This window comes from Peromyscus eremicus, chromosome 3, assembly GCF_949786415.1.
Source record: "Peromyscus eremicus chromosome 3, PerEre_H2_v1, whole genome shotgun sequence".
NCBI classification, from domain to species: Eukaryota; Metazoa; Chordata; class Mammalia; order Rodentia; family Cricetidae; genus Peromyscus; species Peromyscus eremicus.
This window is the reverse complement of record NC_081418.1, coordinates 124,793,813-124,819,522: the sequence shown is the minus strand read 5'-3', so window position 1 is coordinate 124,819,522 and position 25,710 is coordinate 124,793,813. Positions and strand designations below refer to the sequence as shown.

At 44.7% G+C, this 25,710-nt stretch overlaps 2 protein-coding genes across 4 annotated transcripts in view; one reads left to right on the top strand and one right to left on the bottom strand.

Moving 5' to 3' along the window:
* Fancd2os (FANCD2 opposite strand) lies at positions 1-4,066 on the top strand. 3 transcript variants are annotated; one of them, XM_059258379.1, is made up of 2 exons: positions 1-88; positions 2,836-4,066. In XM_059258379.1, the coding sequence occupies exons 1-2, from the start codon at positions 43-45 to the stop codon at positions 3,378-3,380; spliced, it is 591 nt and encodes a 196-aa protein (XP_059114362.1). In that variant the 5' UTR covers positions 1-42; the 3' UTR covers positions 3,381-4,066. The 3 variants fall into 3 exon arrangements, with proteins under 3 accessions (XP_059114362.1, XP_059114361.1, XP_059114363.1); XM_059258378.1 differs by lacking the exon at positions 1-88 and adding an exon at positions 95-295; XM_059258380.1 differs by lacking the exon at positions 1-88 and adding an exon at positions 1,939-2,298.
* A 667-nt stretch (positions 4,067-4,733) lies between these two features.
* Positions 4,734-25,710, bottom strand: part of Fancd2 (FA complementation group D2) — a 68,321-nt gene continuing 47,344 nt past the window's right edge. Inside the window, exons 32-43 of the mRNA XM_059258377.1 lie at positions 22,934-23,044; positions 21,479-21,609; positions 18,433-18,526; positions 16,465-16,587; positions 14,786-14,879; positions 14,195-14,266; positions 13,021-13,059; positions 11,773-11,847; positions 11,199-11,273; positions 9,315-9,461; positions 7,640-7,741; positions 4,734-5,113 (exon numbers count right to left, since the gene is read on the bottom strand). Coding sequence (XP_059114360.1) covers positions 5,042-5,113; positions 7,640-7,741; positions 9,315-9,461; positions 11,199-11,273; positions 11,773-11,847; positions 13,021-13,059; positions 14,195-14,266; positions 14,786-14,879; positions 16,465-16,587; positions 18,433-18,526; positions 21,479-21,609; positions 22,934-23,044 — 1,135 coding nt within the window. The 3' untranslated portion in view covers positions 4,734-5,041. The remainder of the gene's footprint in view (positions 5,114-7,639; positions 7,742-9,314; positions 9,462-11,198; positions 11,274-11,772; positions 11,848-13,020; positions 13,060-14,194; positions 14,267-14,785; positions 14,880-16,464; positions 16,588-18,432; positions 18,527-21,478; positions 21,610-22,933; positions 23,045-25,710) is intronic.

Here is a 25,710-nt window from a genome sequence, read left to right as displayed (position 1 = left end):
CTGAGTCACAAAGGCGGTTGCCAGGTGCCGGGTGGGAAAAAGATGCGTCCACTACTCTGGAGCGTGCAATCCGTGTGGAGTTCAGTAGGTGAGCTCCCGGCCCGGATGGTGTTGGTGGGTCCGGGACCGGGCTCCCACCGCTGTCCCGGCCTCGGGCAGGGCCGTGTGGCTCCCGCTTCGGGGGAGGGACTTGCAGGGAGACAAGCCTGTTCTCCAAGCACTCCAGCTGCTCGGGATCTTTTCACAGTTCCTGAGGACTTCAGTTGCACTTTGGCGCTGCCTTCCCCTTTCCCAGGTGGGGAAATTGAGGATCTGGGCTCCTCAGAAGGAAGGTGCCTACAAAAACGAAGTCTTTTGGACAGGAGAATCAGGTGTTTCCCATGTGGGGCTAGTACAGCAACTTGTTCAGACACCCTGCATCCACTTTGCCATGGTGGTATACCAGAAGGCCCCCTCTTGGATGTTTTTTGTCTTTTTTTTTTCCAGACAGGATCTTACCTTATGTAGCCTAGACCATTAATGAACTCATAGCAATCCTCCTGCTTCAGCCTCTCAAGTGTTGAGATGACCAGCATTGGCAATGTGCTCTTAAATTCAAGATACGCAGCACTGGAAGCCTTTCAGCTTGGAACAGATAGCTGCCCTTTGGTGTCAGTTTCTCATCCTAAGGCAGCCCAGATATTTGAAACGTAACAACTTGCAAGGGCACTGCATAGACGGGGAGAAAGGCTATCAACTGGGGGAAATCCGCAAATTCCCCTTGTCCTAATCACTCCAAAGGGCACTTTTGGAATGTTTCCAGCCGTTTTTTGTTTTTGATTTTTTTTTGTTTTTGTTTTTGTTTTTGTTTTTGTTTTTTGAGACAGGGTTTCTCTATGTAACAGCCCTAGCTGTCCTGGAACTCTCTCTCTCTAGACCAGACTGGCCTCCAACTCACAGGGATCCTCCTGCCTCTGCCTCCTGAGTGCTGGGATTAAAGGCATGTGCCACCACCGCCCGCCTTGATTTTTTAATTTTATTTATTTAATTTTTTGGTTTTTTGAGACAAGGTTTCTCTATAGCATTGGAGCCTGTCTTGGAACTCTCTCTGTAGCCCAGGCTGGCCTCGAACTCAGAGATCCGCCTGCCCCTGCCTCCCGAGTGCTGGAATTAAAGGCATGTGCCACACTGCCCGGCATTTGATTTATTTTTAATGAACTGGGGAGGTGTCAACCTTTGGGGGATGGTAACCACTGGACAAGACGTGTTGTTGTCTTTTGTGGCAGAAAGAGGAGGGACAAAGATTTTTGACTTGGCTAAAAACAAAAGAGACCTACCTACAGGACCCAGTGATTCAATGGGACCTGTAATGACCCTTCACAGAAGAGGAAGGTGCTAAAAAAATGATAGTTCCTCCTGAATTCAGGAGGCACTGTCAATTTGGAAGTAGAATGAGAGAAAATCAAAATTTTACTTGGAATAAATTTTGAGTTAATACCCTCCCAGCACTTCCTCTTGTGGTATTCAAGGTATTATCCAGTACCTTACACATGAAAATATATGTACTCATATGTATGGGGGAGGGGAATGAACAAATTTTAAAGGCTGGCCCTTGAAAACTCTCCTTCACAGGATGTACCTCTTCCAAGGTGCTGTATGAGATCAAACCCAGCGCTCTGTAATGATCTCTTGATCAGAATGCTTTTAGGGCCAAGAGGAGACTGTCCCAGCAATATTTTTGTTTTGGGGTTGGGTTTTTCTGCCGTTGTCGTCTTTTTATTTTTATTTTTTAAATTTTTTTGAAGACAGGGTCTGCTTATATAGCCCCAGCTGTCTTGGAATCACTATGTAGACCAGGCTGTCCTTGAGTTCACAGATCACCTACCTCTGCCTTCTGAAGTGATGGGATTTTTTTTTTTTGAAAGATTTATGTGTTTACATCTGTACGTTCAGGTACTGGTAGAAAACAGAAGATCCCCCTGTTAGATCCCCTGGAGCTGTAGTTACAGGGAGCTGTAAGATGCCTGACATGGGAGCTGAGAACCACACTCAGGTCCCCTGAGCAAGTAGCAAGTACTCTGAACTGATGAACCATCTCTCCAGTACTTTGCCCCCCACTCACTATGTATGTAGCTCTGGCTAGCCTGGAACTCACTATGTAAACAGTCTGGCCTCCAACTTGTGATGACACCCCCCCCCCCACCTCTACCTTCCAAGCATTAAGGTTATAGTAAGGCATAAGCCACCAAGCCAGGTACTGTTTTTCTCGGATGACTCCATAAGGAAGAGTGAAAACTGGAGATTCCTAAAAGCCACACTGTAAGTAGTCTGCAAACTGTGAGGTGCAACAGAACCTTTGAAGGGTTTACATACACAGAAACATGCCCCGCCCCACATTTCTAATTCAGTAGGTCTGAGACGGGGCCCCAAGAGTTTGCATTTCTACCAAATCCATAATGAAGTTAAAACTGCTAGTTTAAGGGTTATACCAAGGACAAATGCGTGTGAGACATGGGCTGAGTTTCCTCTCATCAAATAATGTCTCATCATGAAGTCCAGCTGCTTGCGCCCACCAGAGGCACTGACTGAGATACTGCATTTCAGATAAATCCATGTCATCTGTAGCATGGGTAAACTTTCTTACAGGGGAAGTTTTAGTGTGTGCAGCAGTGGCCACAGTCAGTATCTTTTGCCCTTTACAGATCTATTGACCCCTCCTGCCATGTACTGGCATCTGTTCAGTGGGGACCACTAAGTTTTAAGTCAGTAATGAGACAATGTGAATTTGAACAGCCACGCCTCTCCCCTCCCCGAAAGCACAGCAGGGAAATTCCATGTCTGATTCCTTCCCTTTAGGACTGTCAATGGCAGGATACCAGCTCTGGTCACCATGGACCCCACTGGATGAGAGCTTCCAATGGCTGCGGCACACAACACCTACCCCTTGCTCCAAACACCCTTTTAGGGCCTCTCCTTGCTTCCCACACACCCCTTCTGACCTTGAGGTGCAGTTGTGCTTTCAAGAAGTCACTCTCGTCCTAGACAGCCCACTTGTGGCACCTGGAGAGAGCCCCAGGTTACCCCGTCACACCTCAGAGCTCCGAGCAGTGACTAACAAGAAAGGACTTGTGAGGAAGCCCCAGCCAGTCCGTCTCAAGGGAGTAGATTCTGTTTTCGGTAGGGTCATCACAGCCCAGCCACCCAAGTGGACTGGAACCTTCAGAGTTTCAGACAAGTCAGCCTTCTGCAAAATTATCAGCAGGGAACACCAGTGGCCCACTGGACTCAAGGAGCCTCAGATCCAGATGACAGTGACTATGTGCAAACAGATGCTCCGCTCCATCCTCCTGCTCTACTCGACGTACAAGAAGTGCACCTTTGCCCTGCAGCACTCCAAGTAGAGGGTCTCCATCTGACCCCTGTGCTCCACACCATGCTCTCTGGTATGTACCAAAGCTTACACGGTAACATCATGCCAGCTGTTTCGCCTCTCAGTCAAGCTGGGACAAGTTTTCCTCCTTCCTTTCTCTTCAGAAACAGGACCAACCAATAATACTGAGCAAGGAAGAACATTTCCACTGTACAGCTGAACGGCCATTCAGTCAGCCTAATACTGACACATAGATGTGATAATGATGAAGCTACCATACAAACAAGCCAGCCTAGTGTGAACACACTCAAATGCCAAAGACAGCCATGAACTGGCAAAGAAAAGGGATGCCAAGAAAAGACATGTGTGGATGTCTGGGTACCAGAGGAAGAAGGGGTCAAAAATCTGTATGTGGTTTAAGGACTAACTTAAAAACGGCTTTCCCTCCTCAAACAAATGTCAACAACAAGACATAACTTTAATACCAGTATGGGTAAAAATAATAACAAATATTAAATCATCTTAATAGCACGGCCAGGAAGAGCTTGAGAGCAGCCTTGAGACTGGGTTTTCTGGCAGAAGACAGGAGAATCCCGTTTTAGCTCCCGATGTTCTGTTTCCAATAAACTATAATTATTTTGTATGATTCTTACAACTAGATTCTAGGCATAATTCAGAATAATGTGGAAATAAATATTATATATACATACAATGCCAGCAGATGTTTGATGATGTCTTTTCTTCCTTTGTTTTATACTAATAACCAAAAAATTTCAAAGCAAGCTGGTGAGGGGGCTAAGCAGGTAAAGGTTCTGGAATTCTGATTCCTGGAACCCACGAGTTGGAAAGAGAACCCACTTCCAGCAGTTGTCCTCTGTGCTCCACATGTGCGCTGTGCGATACACACACACACAAAAAAAATGTTTAAAAATTCAAAAGGAGCCGGGCAGTGATGGCACACACCTTTAATCCCAGCACTTGGGAGGCAAAGGCAGGCGGATCTCTGAGAGTTTGAGGCCAGCCTGGTCTACAGAGTGAGTTCCAGGACGACAGTTAGGCTGTTACACAGAGAAACCTTGTCTAAAAAAAAAAAAAAAAAAAAAAAAAAGTGGTGTTCAAGACCCTCCTGGCCAACGGAACAAATACCACAATAGCCAGCCAGGGCTACAGAGAGACCCTGTCACAAAACAAAATAAAAACCCAACAAAAATCCAATTCAAAGGTAGTTGCAATGTTCTTTCTGACTTTCTGGGTCACTGACACAAGGCTCAAGTCACTCCTCCCAAAGGAAACAATACTTTTTAATGCTGTTTGCACCGGTATGATTGTACAAACTTGAGTAACGAGACACATTTAAAGTGAGGAGGAAGGTCTTGCCCCAGGGCAAAACTCAGAAAAGAATTTATTTCCTAAGTTTTAAAATTAGCCCCTAAAGGCTAGCCAGAGCATCTACTCTGCAGAAGCAGCACGGCCATATTTATCCAAACCACTGGCGGATGCTACATTGGAATCCTGAGCCAGGACCTGGATGTTGGACAATCTGTGAAATCCACTGGTCAGTTAAATAAAAACCCCTTCTTGAAGGAGAAACAGGAAGTTACGGTTGAAAAGGCAGAGAGCAAACTTCCATCCCCAAAAGAAAAGGGTAAGAGGCTGCCAGAGACGAGGAAGGGGCAGTTGTGTCCCCGGGGTCTAATCAGAGCTGTCCTCACTTTCATCACTATCTTGGTCCTTTTGTCCATCACTTGCTTCATCTTCCCCATCCTAAAGGATGAAGAGAAAAAAAAGTACTTGAGCCCAGTTCTTGCAACACAGCTCTCACAGATGTACACTACACCATTTTCTTTTCTTTCTTTCTTTTTTTTTTAGTTTGTTTTTTCAAGACAGGGGTTTCTCTGTGTAATAACCCTGGCTGTAGTGAAACTCTCTATGTAGACCAGGCTAGCCTCTACCTTCTGAGTGCCAGGATTAAAGGTGCGTGCCACTTGCTGGGTGGTGGTGGTGCACAACTTTGATCCCGGCACTTGGGAAGCAGAGGCAGGCGGATCGCTATGAGTTTGAGGCCAGCCTGGGCTACAGAGTGAGTTCCAGGAAAGGCTCCAAAGCTACACAGAAAAACCCTGTCTCAAAAAACAAACAAACAAAAAAAAAGGTGTGCCACCACCACCCAGCCATTTCTGTTCTTAAAAGCAATGAAAATTTAAAAACCTTTGTAAGCTAAAGCAGAAGTTCCCTCCTGTTTTGTTTTGGTTTTCTTTGTTTGTTTATTTTGAGAAAAGATCTCATATAGCTCAAAATCATCTCAAACTCATTATGTTGCCAAGAAGGACCTTGAGCTTGTGAGCCTCCTCCACCTCCCAAGTGTTGGGATTACAGGCACATTCAACCATGCTCAGCTCTTTTTTTCTTTGTTTTCTGAGATGGGGTCTCATTATGTAGCCCTTGGCTAGACACAAGCTCAGGAGACCCAACTCCTTCTGCCTCCTAAGTGCTAGGACTAAAGGCATGTGCTTGGCTCCCCTATAATTCTTGCCATGAACTATAAGCCAAGACCATAGAGAAAGGTTTTTGTTTTGTTGAGACAGGGTCTTACTGTGCAGGACTATCTGGCTCAGAACTTGCTATGTAGACCAGGCTAGCCTTGAACTCACAGAGATCCATCTGCCTCTGCCTCCATAGTGCTATGATTAAAGATGTGAACCACCAGGGTTGGGGATTTAGCTCAGTGGTAGAGCACTTGTCTTGCAAGCACAAGGCCCTGGGTTCGATCCTCAGCTCAAAAAAAAAAAAAAAAAGATGTGAACTACCACATTCAGCCTGAGAGGTCATTTTGATACTGAATTATTTAAAAATGAACTAAATCTGCATGATCTTTAAATAAGCCAGAGCTTTCCAGCTGCTCTTCAGGCACAAAACACAGAAACAAAGTCACATTATCAATTCAATATAGAGCAAGGCTTAGTATGGTACAACTCTGTAGTCCCAAGATTCAAGAGATTAAGGCAGGAGGATTGTGAGTTCAAAGGCAGTCTGGGCTACATAGCAAGGCTCTGCATACACAAAAGGAATAAATAAACAAGCAAAATTGTATATGTATTGTGTGTGTAAAGAAATGGTTATTACAAGTACTGGCATATATCAACAGGAGTCCAGCATGAAACTGGTTTGCTCCTCTACAAGGACATGTTTTTGTACTGGAAGCATAGCATACTGACCACCTTGGATTCCTTATAAGAGCAAGAAGAGATCTATTACAGGACTAAAATAGAGCCTACAGACTTCATAATGCACAGTCTTTCTGTGCACAGCTTTTAGCTAAACTGCCTGGTATCCAGAAAAGTGAACTGAGCAAAACTTGATGCACATGTTTTTATTTAGCTTATATTAAATCCACAAAAGCATCTGTCCACAGAAAATGAGGACCTGCATTATTTTATTCCTCTGTAGTGGCAGCTTGACTCTAGGCTTCTGATTTATTTTAATTTTGTATGTTAAAACAAGGTGAGGGGTCGGAGAGATGGATCAGTGTTAAGGGCACTGGCTGCTCTTACAGAGGACCCAGGTTCAACTCCCAGCACCTACATGGTAGCTCACAACTCTAACTTCATTCCTGGAAGGGTGTGAGGGTGGGTTCAACAGGCCCTTTTGGCACCCACAGGCACCCCACATATGATGTAAAGAAAAACACGTGCAAAAAAATACACGTACATATAAAAAAAAAAAATGAAATGGCCAGGCATGGTGGTGCATGCCTTTAATCTCAACACTTGGGAGGCACAAGCAGGCATATCTCTGCAAATTCAAAGCTAGCCTGGTTTACATAGTAAGTTCTAGGCCAGCTAGGCCTGCCAAAAAAAGTTGAAATGGTTTAAATTCATTTTTAACACAGAACATGCTGGTCTTTTCTCCCTTCTAAAACACATTTACATACAAGATCATGGAAAACAGGGCACTATATACTGGGAGAAAAACATCTACACTTTGTTTTTGGTACAGATGATTGAATGCACAAATATGTACATGCTAAGTACATGCTATACCACTGAGATATAATTCCCCTTAAGCTGTAAACAAATTTTCAACACACCTTGAGATATACTTGAGGGAGCCTCAGATAATGCAATTGTATTTTATGGATCCAAAAGCATTCATATAAGCTTTTTGTAGGGAATGGAGATGGGCACAGAAGTATTTAACAATAGACATACACAGAGAAAATTCTCTACTTTGTGCTAAAAAAGAATACTTAATAAAATGCTCTACTAATACCATACCAGCCTGTGCAGATACCTTTGTTGCTCTGCTCCTGGAGACGTGGGATGTTATGCCATCCTCACTGTCTTCTGAAGTGCTCTCTGGGGAAGAGGGACACTGGGAAACAATTTCTTCACCCTAAATGTAGAAGCAGAAGAAGAAATGGGGGGTTGTAATGAGCACATTTATGGTTTTGAGAAAGGCCAAGTTTCTAAGTATTAGAGAAGAAATATTCTAGCCATTCAAAACATATCAACTGGGCTGGAGAGATGGTTCAGAGGTTAAGAGCACTAGCTGCTCTTCCAGAGGTCTTGAATTCAATTCCCAGCAACCACATGGTGGCTCACATCCACCTATAATGAGACCTGGTAGCCTCATCTGGCATGCAGGCATACACGCAGGCAGAACATTGTATACATATAACTTTTTTAAAAAAGAAAAAAGTCATAAGAATATTATAAAAACAAAAACATAACAACGTCTGATCTATCATTTAGGGAAACGCTGTTCAATTCCAGGTTTCTGAGATGCCCATGGAACTGGTACATAATTCTATATAAGCTTCATTTTTTATATTCTCATTTATTCATTTATATTCTTCATTTTATATACTCACTCTGTAGACCAGGTTGGCTTCAAACCCACAGAGATCTGCCTGCCTCTGCCTCCCGAGTACTGGGATTAAAGGTGTGCATCACCACTGCCACGCTAAATAGTATTTTGAAATTTTTTAACCTTTATTTTTACATCTATTATTGTTCTACCTGCATGTGTGTCTGTGTACCACATGCATGCAGGCCCATGGAGGCAAGTAGAGGGAGTTGGATCCCTGAACTAGAGTTACAGACAGTTGTAAACCACCAACTAAGTACTGGGAATTGAACCTGAGCCCTCTGAAAGAGTGGCCAGTGCTCTTAACTGTTGAGCTGTCTCTTTAGTCCTTTTTTTTTTTTTTTTTAATTTATTTATTTTTATTTCACGTTTATTGGTGTTTTTGCCATGGGTGTTGGGTCTCAGGAACTGGAGTTACAGACAGTTGTGAGCTGCCATGTGGGTGCTGGGAATTGAACCAGGGTCCTCTGGAAGAGCAGTCAGTACTCTTAACCACTAAGCCATCTCTCCAGCCCATGTCTCTTTAGTCTTATAATCTTTTTGTTGTTGTTTGTTTGTTTGTTTGTTGTTTGGGACAAGGTTTCTCTGTGTAGTTTTGGTGCCTGTCCTGGATATCTCTCTCTGTAGACGAGGCTGGCCTGGAACTCACAGAGATCCTCCTGGCTCCGCTTCCCAAGCACTGGCATTACAGGCATGCGTCACCACCACCACCACCTAGCTAGTCTTATAATCTTAAACAACCACAGACATGATAACAGTAGTCTCTTTTCCCACTAATGGGGATTGCATCTAGTTCCTTATATATACGAGCCAGATAAGTATTCTATCCCTAAGCCCTCTATTTACTTTTAATTTTGTTGACAGCTTTGCTAAATTGCCCAGGCTGGTCTTGAAATCACTCTGTAGCTGGGCAAACCTTGAACTTGTGATCCTTCTGCCTCAGCCTCCCAGGTAGTTGGGTTACAAGCCTGTGCCACCAGGCCTGGTTAAAAGCAGTCTTATTAGGAGAACAGGGCCTAGGTGATGTCTCATATTTCTTCTGATGCTCTCGCAAATGGGCTTAGGAGCTCATAACTGATGGTCTAAACTTCGGGCTTACCTGTAAGTCTCGGTTTTTGAGAGTACCCAACCAGAAAGCCTCTCTACAATTATTGAGGACAAGCATGGCTTTGACTCTGCAAACTAACAGCTCCAGTGACTTTTTGAGCAAAGGCACATGTTTGGTGAGTCTTGTGTCTTGGTGAATCTGAAGAGAAAGAAAGCATCCAGCTCTATTATCATGTTTCATATTTCTTTTACAGAAATGTCTGAATGTGTCATGCCCGAAGAATAAGAGAACATGTCTGGTGAATACGGCCCAGGGACATGGTCCATCAAACAGTGATAGTTTGATAAGCACTCCAAAAAGACTGTCAGCTAAAAACTCAGGACTCAAAGACACACCACCACCACCTCTAGCTGCCTTGTATAAGCTCTGTTGACTAATCATCAGCAAATTACCCCAAGGTATGTTTAATGATATGAAACACAAAAATTAGCTCTGGTCAGCTTTAAGCCCCTGAAATTCCAGCTCAGCTTCTTCTAAACATAAAACCAGGGAAGAAATGAGTGGCAAGAAATGGCTCAAAAAATCACTTGGTCTGCCAGGGACTAAAAAAGCCACCACTATTTCTATGTTCCTTCAAGTGTGACAATGGTTCAAGAGCTTCAACTGGAGGGTTATGTTGCTGTTGTTGTATCCCCCAACCTCCTAGGGTCTCACTATGTAGCTATGGCTGCCTTGGAAACTCACTCTGTAGATCAGGCTGGCCTTGAAATCACAAAGATCCATCTGCTTCTGCTTCCCAAGAGCTGGGAATAAAGGCATGTGCCATGTCACCTGGCTTAGAGAAGACTTTTGTTTTTGGTTTTTCGAGGCAGGGTTTCTCTGTTTAACAGTCCTGGCTGTCTGTCCTGGAACTTGCTGTGACCAGGCTGGCCTCGAACTCACTGAGATCTGCCTGTCTCTGCCTCCCAAGTGCTGGGTTAAAGGTGTGTGCCACCACCACCCAGCCTACAGAAAGAAGACTTTTAATACTCAAATGTTCTCACAAGAGACAACCAAGTCCTATAGCTGAAAAGCTCTAAGATGGCTGGCTGGGAATACTTCCAGGCTCCAGCAGTTACCACCCAACAGTCCTCCCACCTGCAGGTCTTTGTGTGCTGGCTAGTTTTGTGTCAACTTGACACAAGCTAGGGTCACCTGAGAGAAGGGATCCTCAAATGAGAAAATGCCTCCACAAGACTGGGTTGTAGGAAGTCTGTAGGGCATTTTATTAATTATTAATTGATGTGGGAGGGTTCAGCCCATTATGGGAGGGCCACCCCTGGGCTGGTGGTCTTGGGTTCTATAAAAAAGCAGGCTGAGAAAGCCACAAGGAGTAGGTCAGTAAGCAGGGCTTCTATATCAGCTCCCGACTCCAGGTACCTGCCCATTGAGTTCCTGACTTGGCTTCAAAGGATATGTAAGCCAAATAAACTCTGTCCTCCCTGAGTTGCTTTTGGTCATGGTGTTTCATCTCAGCAACAGAACCCCCAACTCTGGGACACTTTATAACAGGAACTCATCTAGGAGCGCTCTACACTCTCTTCCCCAAGAAGGGGACTCTGGTTTGTTGGTTTGTTCTGAGACAGTGTCTTCCACGTAGCCTAGGCCAGCCAGACTCTCATTAAGTGCTGAGATTATACACATGCACAACTACACTCGGGTCCTTGGGAGCACTTCTGGAGGAAACAGCTACAGAATCTGAGTCCAAACACAAATCCCCCCTTTGGACAACTGCCAGACTCATCCGGCAGCAAAGGGTCTGCTGACTCTAAACTGTGTTTGGACTCAGGGTTGAAGGCTAGGTTCGGTGGTCCACGCCTGTAATCCAGCAGGAAGACTGAGTTCTAGGACATGGCTGGTTATGCTTCGTCGTCGTGAGCCCTGGTCCTCTCTTACCTTGGAATGTCCGCAAAGGTGATGAAGTAGCCTTGTGTTCAGCTGAAGGGTTTCCAGCAAGCTCAGGACATCTCCCTAACAACAACAAAATTTATAAATGTTCTGGTATAACATTCTAATATTACTTCAGATGCAAGATGTTCTTGCAGCAAGGCCTCCAGGGAGGATAAATTCTGCAGGTCCTAGCCTATGCTAACAATCAACTGAGTCTGGCCCTCAGAGAGGAATGCTGAGTTCTGAGTGCCAACTGGCTCTAAGAGTCTATCAAGCCTATTTTATAGCCCAAGTGGCTTGCAGAGTGTTTGCAGAGACACCGCCGCCGCAGGAGAGCCTGGTGGATCGCAGCAGCACCGTGAAGCACAGTTAAAGGAACAAGCAAAGACTGGGGAGAAGCGTGGAGGTGGGTCTCAATAGTGATCTGAGAGGCTCAGCTTACCTGGGCACTTCGCCATAACTGGCATGGTGTCACTTAAATTGCTGCTCAGAGCGTAGGCAACAGTCTGCTGTACCCCAGCCCAACTCAGAAATACCCACAGCGAGTCCTGGCAGGCAACGCTCTGCTCTCAGCTCTTACCCGGTGTTTTCTAAAGCTGAAGTCAAGGAGCGGCATGCACTGCTTCAGAAATGCTTCCACAAAGTGACGTCCATACTGAGGAGAGAGACAGTGCTGAACTCTGGCTGGGACTTTTACGTGAAAAGCCCTCAGAGGAGGCAGCATAGGCCACTAACTTGTGTACATTCAAAATAAATTGGGAGTGGTCCAAAAGTACATAGGCCTGCTATATAAAGAAGTTCCAGAATTAGGTAGACTCTTGGACTCAGACACAGACAATGGCCAGAACCCTTGTTCAGCTCTAAGAACACAGAGCAGCAGCTGAACTCCATCCACAAGGATAGATAATTCATTCTCAAAAGGAGAAATTCTGAGAGGACCAAGGGAACACCGGCCCATTCCCAATCAAATCACTCCTCCAATCTGCTCATCTCCTACACTGTACCAGAGTAGAGTGAGTGAAGAAGAGGGAAGGCCACAAGATACCAAGAACCAAGACACCAAGAGTACAGAAGAAGCATTTTCTCCATAACATTCCTTTTGGGTTTACCATCCAATCTAGGGCCAGGCAGGGAAATGCCCATAGGAGAAGGGAAGGGTTATACAATTGTCAGAGTATCAATTCCCACATTCAAACCACCCCAAAGACCCCTTGTCACTTGTCTTGTGATGCAAAGGACTGAACTCGGGGCCTCGCACATACTAAGCAGATTGTCTACAAGTAAGCAACACCCATAGCCCTGGTCCTTGTACGACTTTGAAAAAGGAAACCACCCGTACCTCGTCCTCCACTACCCAGAAGCACTGGTGGCAGGGTGAGGGTGAGCACTGCTCCTTTTGTTGGTTGGCTGGTCTGAGGCAGGGTCTCACTATGCAGCCCTAGCTGACCTGAAACTCCCGGTGGAGACCAGGATGACCTCAGGCTCACAGAGATCCGCCTGCCTCTGCCTCTCAAGTGCTGGCATTAAAGGTGTGCACCACCAGGCCCACCATGAACACTGCTCTTAAACTCAGTTGCTCGGGAGGCATTCAACTGAGTTCTAACGTTTTGACCAACAATTCTCCAACTCATGAGAAAGTTGCCTTCGGTTGAAAATTGCCTCCAACTACTGTAGAAAATGTTATCCAATGTCTTCCTTGAACTACACAACCTGCTAGCACAGACTCTGGCATGTAAAAGATGTATAAGGCAATTCTATTCAGCTGAGGCCCCTCTGAAGTGACCCACAGGAAGGAAATCCATTGAACAAAGCCTATGAAATCTCTTACCTTTAAACACACATGCAGAACAGGGTAACTGTCAAATACCTAGACAGGAGAAAGACAAGAGACCGAAACTGAGATCGTCTCCTTTGAGTATCCCAGCCTTTCCCGTTAAGTACAGCATAGCTCTGAGTGATGCAGAAAATTCTAAAATGAAGAAGGCATGTCAACAGTGTAATAGAAAAGCAATTACAGAATAAAGAAACTCTCGTAACTTAAGTCCACGAAAAGCAAGAAAGGAGCAAAAGATCAAGACACTGACTCAAACCAAGGATGCTGCAAAGGGCATTATTAGAGGCTCGCCCTTTGATCTGCAACCTTCAGAATGACCGTATGAGATGGAGAGAAGAGGGAATGACATTTACAGCTGATAGAGCAGCCTGTGCATAATCCAACAGTAGAGAACACTGTGCTTGAAGGACAATAAAGGTAATCAGAGTCGGAAGTGACTCAGATCAGAGGATCCAAGGCAAGATGGGAGAAAATGGGGCAATGACAGGTAGAAAATATAGTGATACAGGCAAAAAGAAAAGCGGGGGAGAACCATAGTGGCTAGAAGAAGGAGTTGCCCTGAATGAGTAGAGGGTCACGGAAGGGAGGAAATACCCAAGGAAGGGTGAGAACAGCAAGTAGGTAATTCTGGAAAGCAGAACCCTCCTGTCAGGGTTGGCTGGAGAGGCAGGTCAGGGTTGGCTGGAGAGGTAGGTCAGGGTTGGCTGGTTAGGTAGGTCAGGGTTGGCTGGTGAGGAAGTTCAGGGTTGGCTGGTGAGGAAGGTCAGGGTTAACTAGGGAGGTAGGTCAGGGTTGGCTGGTGAGGAAGTTCAGGGTTGGCTGGTGAGGAAGGTCAGGGTTAACTAGGGAGGTAGATCAGGGTTGGCTGGTGAGGAAGGTCAGGGTTAACTAGGGAGGTAGGTCAGGGTTGGCTGGTGAGGAAGGTCAGGGTTGGCTGGTGAGGAAGGTCAGGGTTGGCTGGTGAGGAAGGTCAGGGTTAACTAGGGAGGCAGGTCAGGGTTGGCTGGAGAGGTAGGTCAGGGTTGGCTGGTGAGGTAGGTCAGGGTTGGCTGGTTAGGTAGGTCAGGGTTGGCTGGTTAGGTAGGTCAGGGTTAGCTAGTGAGGCAGGTCAGGATTAACTAGGGAGGCAGGACAGGGTTGGCTGGAGAGGTAGGTCAAGGCCCCATACTTTCATCAGATTGATGAGGATACTGAAGTCTCGAACAGCCATGTTCCAATGGAGAAGTTTCTCTTCATGAACCTGGGGACAGCCAAACACAGGCCTCTGAGTCACAGCCAAACACTTTTACTGCCCTCCCACTAATACAGTTTGTCCATTTTCCCTTCTGAAGAGATGTGGCAACCAGTGTACTCATCAGCAGGTTCACATACACTGTGACGGCATCAGAGCGCCTCACAGAATCAGTTACTTCTAAGGAGGTAAACGCTTCTGCTGGCCATCACATCCCTGGCTTCTGAGACAGCCTGTCTACTTTAGCTCTGACTGGGAGGCTGCCACGACCCCCAGCATCTCAAACAGCGTGGCGTTCTTTAAGCCAGGTGGGAAGTGGCAAACCCAGCAGAAGCAGGGGAGACAGCTCAGTTCTCACCTCCACCCAGAGGGAAAAGAAACCAAACCAGAAGCCTTTTGAAAGAACTCCTAGCTTTTGGTGACTGAAAGGAAACAGCTTAGGAGAAACTCTACACCCAAGAGATAAAAGAATCAACACTGCCCATGTAACCAAAGGCCATTTCTTTTTGAGGGGAATGCCTGAACCACCTGCTGTGAGTCTGCTGCTGTGCCAGCCTGAAGACCTTTCACTGTCTTCTCGAGTTCAGCCATCATCACACGGAAGAAAATGACAAAGGTGTGCCTATAAGGAGGAAAGGCATGAATACCCACATGATGCACTGTCTACAAGAAGCTTCTAGGAAGTTCCCTGTAGGAAGAAGCTAGGAGAGCAACAGTCATTTACGCCCCTGTCTCTGAATGTTTTTTTACGGAAAGAGGCGAATGGAAAGAATTAAAAATGAGCCCAGGGGCTGGGATGTAGTTCAGCAGGTAAGAGTGGTTGCCTACCATGCACTGGGTTCAGCACACATTAGGTGGACACTGCGGTGCATGCCTGCAATCCAAGCACTAAGGAGAAAGTGAAGGCAGGAGAACTGGAAGTTCAAGGGCATCCTCAACTACACAGCGAGCTGGAGGCCAGCCTAGACTAGACAAGATGAGAGAGGAGAGGGGAGAGGAGGGAGGGGAGGGGAGGTGGGGAGGGGAGGGAAGAGGAGGGGAAGGGAGGAAAGGGGAGGAGAGAAGAGGAGAGAGAGCACACACAGAAGCCCCAGCCAAAGCAAATGGCCTATGAGACCGTGGAATGACCTTGGAAAAGCGAGCCCATGATGCAGGAAGCAGCGGTGGTATGGAAGGGGAAGCCAAGTGTAAGCTGGGGTTCTGTGTTCCCTTCACTGATTGTAAGCGGGAGAAATTCTTTTTAACCTCCATTTTCCTCAAGAGTAAAACAGTGGCAATGATACCTGTACCTCACAGGAATTAAGATCAAACAAGGTGAAGGTGTCTGATAAACTGGAATGACTATACAAGTAAAAGATAACTATTGGTACTGGAAGACAAACCATTAGGTACAAGTCAACTGCTTCTCCAGGTGGAAATGTATTAGAAGGATGGTTGGAAGTTAGTCTTCATTTTTATTACTTTTGGTGTGTTGGGAGCTAAACCCAGGCCTCCCACATGCTATCAGTGGGCTACAACCTCAGCACGAGTCTTAACTTTATTTATTTATTTTTTTTCCAGAGCTGAGGACTGAACCCAGGGCCTTGCGCTTGCTAGGCAAGCGCTCTACCACTGAGCTAAATCCCCAACCCCACGAGTCTTAACTTTAAAGGATAAAAAAAGCACAAACAGTTCTTCCTTATCTGTGGAAACTGGTAGTGATACTACATTCCTCTGTGAGATCCTTTTACACACCGTGAATGCTTTAATCCTCAAATACCTGACAGGTTCATGATTTGAGCATGGCCCTAGCTAGCCCACAGCACTATTGTGAAGGCTGTGTAGAGCCTCTGGGAAGTCGGCCTGGCTGGTGGAGTGGGTAGGCTTTTGAAGGTAGCACCTGATCCTGATTCTGGCCTGTTCACTAGTTTCTGTTTTGAGTCACGTGAACAAGCTGCATCCTCACGCTCTTGCCACTGAGAATGGAGCAGATCCTGACACCATACTTAGCTGCCACAACAGACTGGAACTGTGACCTAAAATAAATCCTTTCCCTTCAGATTGTTCTGTCAGGTATTTTATCAGAGTGATAGGAAACGTAACGAATACACTTGGACCGAGAGCTCTTGGAAAGAATACACAGCAAGACTTCTGCTGCTAGAGGAGTGGGTGAGTTTACCCTCTAGGTCAGAATTAGATGGAGGACAGTGGAGCAAAAACTCTCTTACCTGCTCAACGTAGGGAACGTAGAGGAAGATGCATCTTTCGGAGCGTTGACCAGTTCTGGGACACCAACACCAGCAATCTCCTCTATGGCCTTCAGAACATTGTCTGTGTGCTCCAGGTAGATGCTTTACAAGGTGTCAGAAGAGTAGGGTCACACAATATAGAATTCCTATCTGCCCTGCTTCCTGATTACCGTGTGAGAAAGTTTGCTTTGACACTAGCCCCCATCCCTGGGTCCTGCCTCTCCCCACCATGATGCCTAGACAATGGAGGCAAATGACCAGGAACCCAAACAAATCTCCCCTCTTTTAAGCTCATTTTCTCAGGCATCTTGTCAGAGGTGGAAAGCTGACTAACACAGCGACCACGTGCAACTACAGTCAGTATCTACAAGTACTCTACAGAAACCCGTGAAGGAAGGAACGAAAAGACAACCAGCAATAGCCTGTTGTTAGAACCAGGTCAGATGGGAGTGGTCAGTTCCCAATAAACATGTGACAAAGTTGCAGAAATTCAAGACATGGAGCCAAGCCTGGTGGCACCGGCCTGTACTCTCAGTCACTTGGGCGGTTAGAGACAGGAGGATCCCAAGTTCAAGGCCAGCTTGGGATACAGAATGAGTTCAAGGTGAACCTGGGCAACCTCCCAATGTCTCTGTCTCTCTCACATACATACAGATAAAGAGAAAAAGAAATTCAAGATATGCTACAGGAACTCAGGTACAGTACTGTTAGTATATTAGAACACGAGAGCTAGTAAATACACATCACCAACAATAATAAACTTTCTCTCCTTTAAAGGTTTATTTTTATTTTATGTGCATTTGTGTTTTGCCTATGTGTAAGTGTGTGTGAAAATGCCAGATCCCCTGGAACTGGAGTCACAGACAGTTGCGAATTCCATGTATGTGCTGGGAATTGAACCCGGGTCCTCTGGAAGAGCAGTCAGTGCTCTTAACTGTTGAGCCATCCCTCCAGTCCCAATAATAAACTTTTCTAAAGCTAAAAAAATTTTTTTAATGAGATGCTACTGTGTATTAGGTTTTCAAATAATTTCTGACAATCACTTTTTTTAGAGAAAGGGTTTCTCTCTCCATGTAGCTCTGGGTGTACTGCCGACAACTGCTGACATTCACTTTGTTTTTGTTTTTCAAGACAGAATTTCTTGGTGTAGCCCTGACTGTCCTGGAACTGTCACAGAGATCTGCCTGCCACTGCCTCCCTGCATGACATTCACTTGTAATAATAACAAAGATTCCAAACACTTGTCAAGAACTAAGAGTAAATAAAGTTTCAATTAAAAACACAGTTAAGGGCTGGAGAGATAGCTCAGCAGTTAAGAACACTGGCTGCTCTTCCATAGGACTCAGGTTCAATTCCCAGCACTTAATGGCTTACAAACATCTGAAGCTCCAGTTCCAGAGGATATGATGACCTTTTCTGACCTTTGAGGGCAGTGCATACACTTGGTGCACAGACATGCAGGCAAAACACCCATATAATAATAAAATGGAAACACAAAGAGTCAGATGGATAGTGTACCTGCATAGGCAGAAGGAACGCAAGTTCAAGGCTATCCTCAGCTACACGGTGAGTTCACTTCAACAAGCCAAAATAAATAATATAGACAAATAAATGCAGAAAGAAATACGCTTAGACACCCTGGAAGTAATGGATGTATCTTAGACATGGTGGGCAATAAGTGTATCTGACTCACTACTAACAAGGAAGGACACAACGCAGACTTCTCTGCTCTCTAATGGGGCTGCCAGTAAGGGATCAGCTGACAGCAGTTGGCAGAAGGAAAGCATCTTAGGATCCAAACTCCAAGCTATGTTCATTTATACCATCATTTGCTCTCAAGTTCCCCTAACAGAGGCCATGACTCAGTCCCTGACTAGATGAGGGATCCCAACAACAGCAAAATGGAAAAATGCAATCTGGCTCCCCAGAAGAAAGCAAACACCTTACCAAAGCAAATCATGCAGGTGGTCATTAAAATTGGTGTTCTTCTCTCTTTCCCCATGCGGCCATGCACGACAGAGGAGTTGTTTGGCCAGGGAGGCTGTTGGAAAAGAAGACAAAAAGCATTTCATTCATGATAAATCAACCTCATTCTTATTTTTTTTTTAATAAATGTTTTTTCAGATTTATTTTATCCATGTGAGTGCTTTGCCTGCAGGTGCGCCTGCATGTACATGTATGTCGGATGACTGAGGAAGTGGTAGACTCCATATGGGTGCTGGGAATTGAACCCAGGTCCTCCACAAGAACAAGTGCTCTTTTTTTTTTAAAAAGATTTATTTATTTATTATGTATGCAGCCTGCATAGATCTCATTACAGATGGTTGTGAGCCACTATGTGGTTGCTGGGAATTGAACTCAGGACCTCTGAAAGAGTAGCCAGTGCTCTTAACCTCTGAGCCATCTCTCCAGCCCCCCAGAACAAGTGCTCTTAACCACTGAGCCAACCCTCCTTCTTTTAGAAACTACCTTTAAAACCACAATTGTTAGCTGAGTGTAACTGATCATACCTACAATCCCAGCACTTGTGAGAAGGAGGTGGAAAACTATTGGGGGTGCAGAGACGACACTGCCAATAATCTCTTCCAAATTCCCTGACATAATTACATGAATAGGGTATAGGATGACATGGCAGCATATATGTAGTGTTTAATGACCGGGTACTCTTTTATCTTTCAGATAGTGGAGGAAGATTATTGATCAAAAGGATTTTTTATTTAAATTTTTTTTTTGTTTTTGTTTTTTGTTTTTGTTTTTCGAGAAAGGGTTTCTCTGGTATAACTTTGGAGCTTGTTCTGGAACTCACTCTGTAGACCAGGCAGGCCTCGAACTCACAGAGATTCTCCTGCCTCTGCCTCCCAAGTGCTTGGATTAAAGGTGTGTGCCACCACCGCCCAGCTGCATTTAAAAAAATATTTCAAGGTGTATTTTAAAAAGGTTTTTTAAAAGAATTTTGTGTATGTGCGTGTATCGGTGTGTGGGCATATGCATCTGAGTGTAGGCGCTTGCAGAGGCCAGAAGAGGCCACTGGATCTCTGAAGCTGGAGTGACATGCAGCTGTGAGCTGCCTGAAGTGGAGGCTGAGAACTGAATTCAAGTCCTTGGTGACAACAGCAAGCATTCTTAACCGCTGAGCCATCTCAGCCCCAGATTATTATTTTAACTTTAAGTTTTTGGCCTAACAGGCAATTTTGTTTTCAGGGAAGGTGTCTTGTGTGGGTAACTCAGTGTTTAAGTGCTTGTCTAGTATGCATAAAGCTCTAGGTTCTATGCCCAGGACCATATAAAACCAGGCTAGGTAGCATGTGCCTATAATACCAGCACTCAGGAAACAGAGCTGGGAGGATCAGAAGTTTAAGGTCATCTTTAGCATGATCACAGCAAGTCTGAGCCAGCCCGAGCTTCAAGAGACCCTTTCTAAAAAAAAAAAAAAAAAAAAAAAAAAAAAAAGACAGTCTCATTGTATAGTGCAGGCTAGTCTCAAACTCACAACTCTCCTTCAGCCTCCTGGGCACTGGGACTATAGGCAGATAGCACCAGCCCTGACCTAGCAAGCAACTGTTTAAAAAGCCAACTTGTTCCTGTTCCATTAACCCAACTGCCATAAATAAAACCATTTGTCTAAGACTGAGCCCAACCTACTTAATGACCCTGTCCTAACGCACAAACACATGGCCACCTGTTTTAGATAAAACCCTACTCATATTATTAATATAGGGAAAAAGATTTCTTTCACATTTTAATCTTGCTTTCTATTGTGCCATAGTTGGGAAATATAATCAGTGATATGCATTCGAAGAGCTATGATAAAGGATACTTAGAGAGAAGGTCCTAAGTTCCAGGCCCTAGAGAGGCATAATGGCACACACCTGTATTCCCAGAACTGGGGAGGCCAAGGCAGGAGGATCTGGAGTTCAAAGCCAAACTGGCTGCATAATAAGCTCTCCTCAGAGATGGGGAGAGGGCAAGAGGGATGGAGAGAGAAAGGGAACGAGAAAGAGGGGGGGAAAGGTCAGTAGATGATATAAAAGTATGAAAACGCCACAATGAACACATGCTTTAAAAAAGGTCAGGAGGAGCCAGGTGGTGGTGGTGCATGCCTTTAATCCCAGCACTCTGGAGGAAGAGCCAGGCTGATCTCTCTGAGTTTGAGGCCAGCCTGCTCTACAGAGTGAGATCTAGGACAGGTACCAAAACTATACAGAGAAACCCTGTCTCGAAAAACCAGAAAAAAAGAAAAAAAAAAAAAAAAAAAAAAAAAGGTGAGGAGGCTGAGGTGTTGGTGGCACATACCTTTAATCCCTGCACTTGGTGGGCAGAGACAGGCAGATCTCTGAGTAGACCAGCCTGGTCTACAAAGTGAGTTCCACAACAGCCAGGACTACACAGAGAAACCCTGTCTCTAAAACAAACAAGTCTAAAGACAAACAAAATTACCAAGGACTGAGGAAAAAAGGCTAAAGATAAACAGAAAATTAGATAGTAAATTATCAAGGATGGCGGGTGGAGCCTAATAGTTTGGCACTGGGTTTAATCTCTAGTACAAAAAAGAAGGAAATTTGGGGCTGGAGAGATGGGTCAGTGGTTAAGAGCACTTGCTAGTCTTCCAGAGGACCTGGGCTTGTTTCCCAGTACCCACTAGGCAGCTCACAACTGTCTGTAACTCCAGTTCTAGGGCATCTAATGCCTACTTTTGGTCTCTAATACATATGACACCCATGCAGGTGAAACACTCATACACATAAAATAAATACGTCTTCTTAAAAAAAGGAATAAAAGTGTACAATCAATTAATCTGACCAAAGTTACACAAAGCAATGACAGAGTCCTTTCTGAGAAAATGGTCTCATGGTGAAGCAAGAGGGCATGCCCATGATTTTGTGGGATTTACATGTAAAAATGCTCAAAGTTCTAGGAAACACTAGATTTACACGTGTAAGATATTAATCCTATTCACATCCTCCCTCCCTCAAAAGGGATCTGGGCTCATCACCAAGTTTTTCTTTCTTCTGGGTAGGTACTGCAGATTTCTCCAGCAGAGCCATCAGAAGTCTGAGAAGATAAAGACCACACTGGAAACTGGGAATGTATCGATGGAAATTTTGCAGATAACTGAAGCTCTGGCTGTAAAGAAGCAAGAAACAGAACAGACACAGGCATCATATCACATGCACTAAAGATGTCCTGACATGCACACAAGTCACCTGAGTCTTCTCCAAGTAGTTTACAGGGGCAGCAATACGGCTGTCACATAAAGGCCTGCTGACAAGCCTGCTAACTTGAGTTCAGTCTCAGGAAATTAAACGGTAGAAGGAGAAAGCCAACTCCTGCAAACTGTCCTCATATACACATATAAAAATGTAAGCAGTCAATGGCCTAATCACAAACAATTCTCCTCACTTTCAGGAACTTTAGCACCACCACCTTCTTTTTTTAAAGACAGGGTCTCATTATGTAGCTCTGCCTGGCCTGGAATTTGCCCTGTAGGCCAAGCTGGCCTCAGATTTACAGAGCTCAATCTGTCTCTGCCTCTTGAACGCTGTGACTGAAGATGTTTGGCATCACAGCTGGCAGAGTACTCAGTTTCATTCAAGAATCTTAACAGAAAAAGTTGGACAGAAAAAAGCTACACTAACAAAATTTTGGCCTAAAGGTGGTCACTTACACCAAGAAGTCCAAACATCAGGATACCACATGAAACCCTGCATCGATTATTTGCTATTTTGGGATGTTATGGAGGGGTGAGGAAGATATCATGAAGACCAGGCTGGCTTTGAACTCACCAAAACGATGTGATGTGATGGGGCACAAAAGGACAGGAAGGGATGGGATGGGACTGGAAAGACTGGCAATTAGTGTCAACTAGTTGCTCCCTACATACCCAACACTGCTAGAAGACAGAGTAGGTCCTTAAATAATCCAGAGTTGCCTAAGAATAGGGAGTAACTCCAACAGTTAAGAGACTAAGACAGGAGAATGGTGAATCTGAGGCCAGTCTAGGATACATAGCATAACCCTGCTTCAAAAAAATCAAAACAAAGGTTTGGAGAGATGACTAAGTAGTTAAGACCACTTACTGCTCTTCCAAAGGACGGGCACACGGACACACACACACACACACACACACACACACACACACACACACACAAGTAAATAGGGCTGGGTTCGATGTTGCATGCCATTAATTCCAGCACTTAGTAGGCAGAGGCTCCTGAGTACTGTGAGTTTGAGGACAGTCCAGCCTACATCATGAGTTCCAGGCCAATAGAGTTATATAATGAAAGCCAATCTCAAAAAAAAAAAATTAAATAAAATAAATCTTTAAAACATGAAAAAACACCTATGTTACGGGAAAGTGACAGATAAGTATAGACTTTGTTCACAACTAACAGTGAATGTTTTCCAAAAGAAATTCTGCCGATAAACTAGAATGCACAGTCTGACCCACCTGACAAGTTCCTCCAAGGGCTGTTCCTGTTCCGTCTGCTTTAGTCGGCTTGCGAGAACCTCCAGGGCGGAGTGTAGCAGGTGATGGTTTGAACGGTGAGTAAATCCTTTCCTAAAGTCAAGTCAGAAAAAGTGGTTCAGCTTGTCTCAGGAAGATTACTTGGGTAGTACCGAAGGGTCCTGGCCCTCTCCCTAGGCCAGTGATTCAACAGTTTGAGAATGGAATTTCAAGTTCTTAAGTATGAAATTCAGTCATAGATCTAAGCATCAGACTAGAAACTGAAGTGTAGGTGGGTGTGGTAGCACATGCCAATAATACTGACACTTGGGAGACAGGAGCAGGAGGACTGTATGTAGCTAGCCACAGCTACCCAGTGAGCTCCAGGCTGGTCTGAGGGATTTAGTAATATTCTGTTCAAAACAACAAAAGGAAACTGAAGCCAGGTGGCAGTGGTGGTGCACGCCTTTAGTCGCAGCACTCAGGAGGTAGAGGCAGGCAAATCTCCGAGTTTGAGGCTAACCTGGTCTACAGAGAGAGTTCCAGGACAGCCAGGGATACACAGAGAAACCCTATCTCAAAAACAAAAAAACAACCAACCAAACAAAACAAAACAAAAAAATAAATAAACCAAAAAATAACACAAAACAAAACAAAACACAAAGGAGTCGACTCGCACCCCTAATTACACTTTATTATGGATCTAGTGATGCTCACAGGCTTATTCTGCAAGGGCAACTGGGCTTTCTTTAGTCTGTGCACCTCAGTCTTTTCTAAAATGCAACTCAGTCACATTACTGAGTTGGTGTCCAGCCTCACAGGATTCAATAAGGAAATTTCCTCTTGGCATTAATAAGCCAAATCTTGAGGAATCTATCTCAGAATTATCTTATTGTTGCCCATTCCTTCCTAACCAAGACTATATCTCCAGGTCAGGCCCTTATCATTTTATCTGCAGAGCATGCAATAATTTTGACTATTTTTTTGTTTGTTCCTTTCCTTTCCCAAACTATCAGGCAAAAAGATTTTCCTCAAAAGAAATTTTCATTATTATCATGACTATGACGCCAAAATTGCTTTCCTAAAAAAGTTAGAAGTTGCAGAGTTTGCTCAGTGGTCAAGACCTGGTTGAGTCCCCAGTACTACAAGGTGGCTCTGGCCACGGGACTCCAGTTTCTGTGCTCTCTTCCCACTTCCTAGGCTCTGGCATGCTCATTCTACATAGACAGACACTAGGGCACTCACACATATACAGGTGTGCAAACACAAAATAAACACTAACAACTAAAAAAACAAAGACAAACGTAATTTTATAAAGTTAGAATCTTCTCCTTGACTTTGAAGAATCTGCATAATCTGATCCCTATGTCTTCTCTAGCAACATCTTCCTTCTCCTTTCATATATTTTGTGTTCGTGTGTGTGTGCGCGCATGTGCATTTCCTTAGTAATGAATACTCTTTTTTGTGTTTACCAAAAAAAAAAAAAAAAAAAATTGTCCGGGCAGTGGTGGTACATGCCTTTAATTCCAGCACTTGAGAGGCAGAGCCAGGCAGATCTCTATGAGTTCAAGGCCAGCCTGATCTACAGAACGAGATCCAGAACAGGCACCAAAACTACACAGAGAAACTCTGTCTCAAAACAAAACAAAACAAAAACAAAACAACAAAAAAATCTTCTTGATGAACTGTCAATGCAAATCTTTTTTTTTTTTAAAGATTTATTTATTTATTCTGTATACAGTGTTCTGTCTGTACGTATCCCTAAAGGCCAGAAGAAGGTGCCAGATCTCATTACAGATGGTTGTGAGCCACCACGTGGTTGCTGGGAATTGAACTCAGGACCTTTGAAAGAGCAAGCAGTACTCTTAACCTCTGAGCCATCTCTCCAGCCCCCAATGCAAATCTTTTATCAGGCATTGCTTTTTAAGTACTGAGGATATCAAAATGACAGACATCTGCCCTTGTAGAGAGTACTAGAGTCTAACAGGGAAGAAAAATAAACAATTTTAACAAAACGTATGATGTTTTACCAGAAGAGAATGTTAAAGTGTCAGAAGGGAGCTGAGGGCCAGGGAAGAGGTTTACCTAGTAAGGTCAGCGAAAATACTCAGAAGCTGAAGAGATTCAGTAAGAAGAGGGTACAGATCAACCAGCCAAGGATCCTGTAGAAGGATGCATATTTGAAGGTTGTCAGGTGAAAGCAAAGGAGGGTGCTGAATGAACTCAGTCTACCTGTGGGCAGAATGTGAGACAACGGGGCCTGAGCAGAAGCCAGACAACAGGAGGAGGTAAAGCCAGGCCAAAGGGTTAAGGTCAGGAAAGACTAACAGCCACCAGAGGTCACAACTGGGACAGGATCGGGTTAGGTTTGAGTAGGGAAGGCTGCGGTAACTCTTGTGTTGAGAAAGGACTGAGGCAGGACATCTGGAGAGGGCTGGAAAGGCTGACTGTGAAAACAGGTCAGATATGACGGAAGGCTGGAAGCAGGAGATGTCTATCTAGATGACGCAATCAATAGAATCTAGGGTTACATGTGGGAAGGAGTAGAAAGTAGGAGGCAAAAGAATAACTCTTGGGTTTTGGCACAAAAAACCAATCATGCCATTTCCAAGTGAGGCAAAGCTGGTGGAACAGTGATATTCTGCTTGGATCTGGATGTCATGAGTCTGAGGTGTCAACGACACATCTAAGGGGGTGTTGAGTAGGCAGTTGGATACAAGTTTGCCAATGGCTTGGAAGATAACATTCAGCATAAATTTAAGCTTGGGTAAAATTCTCCA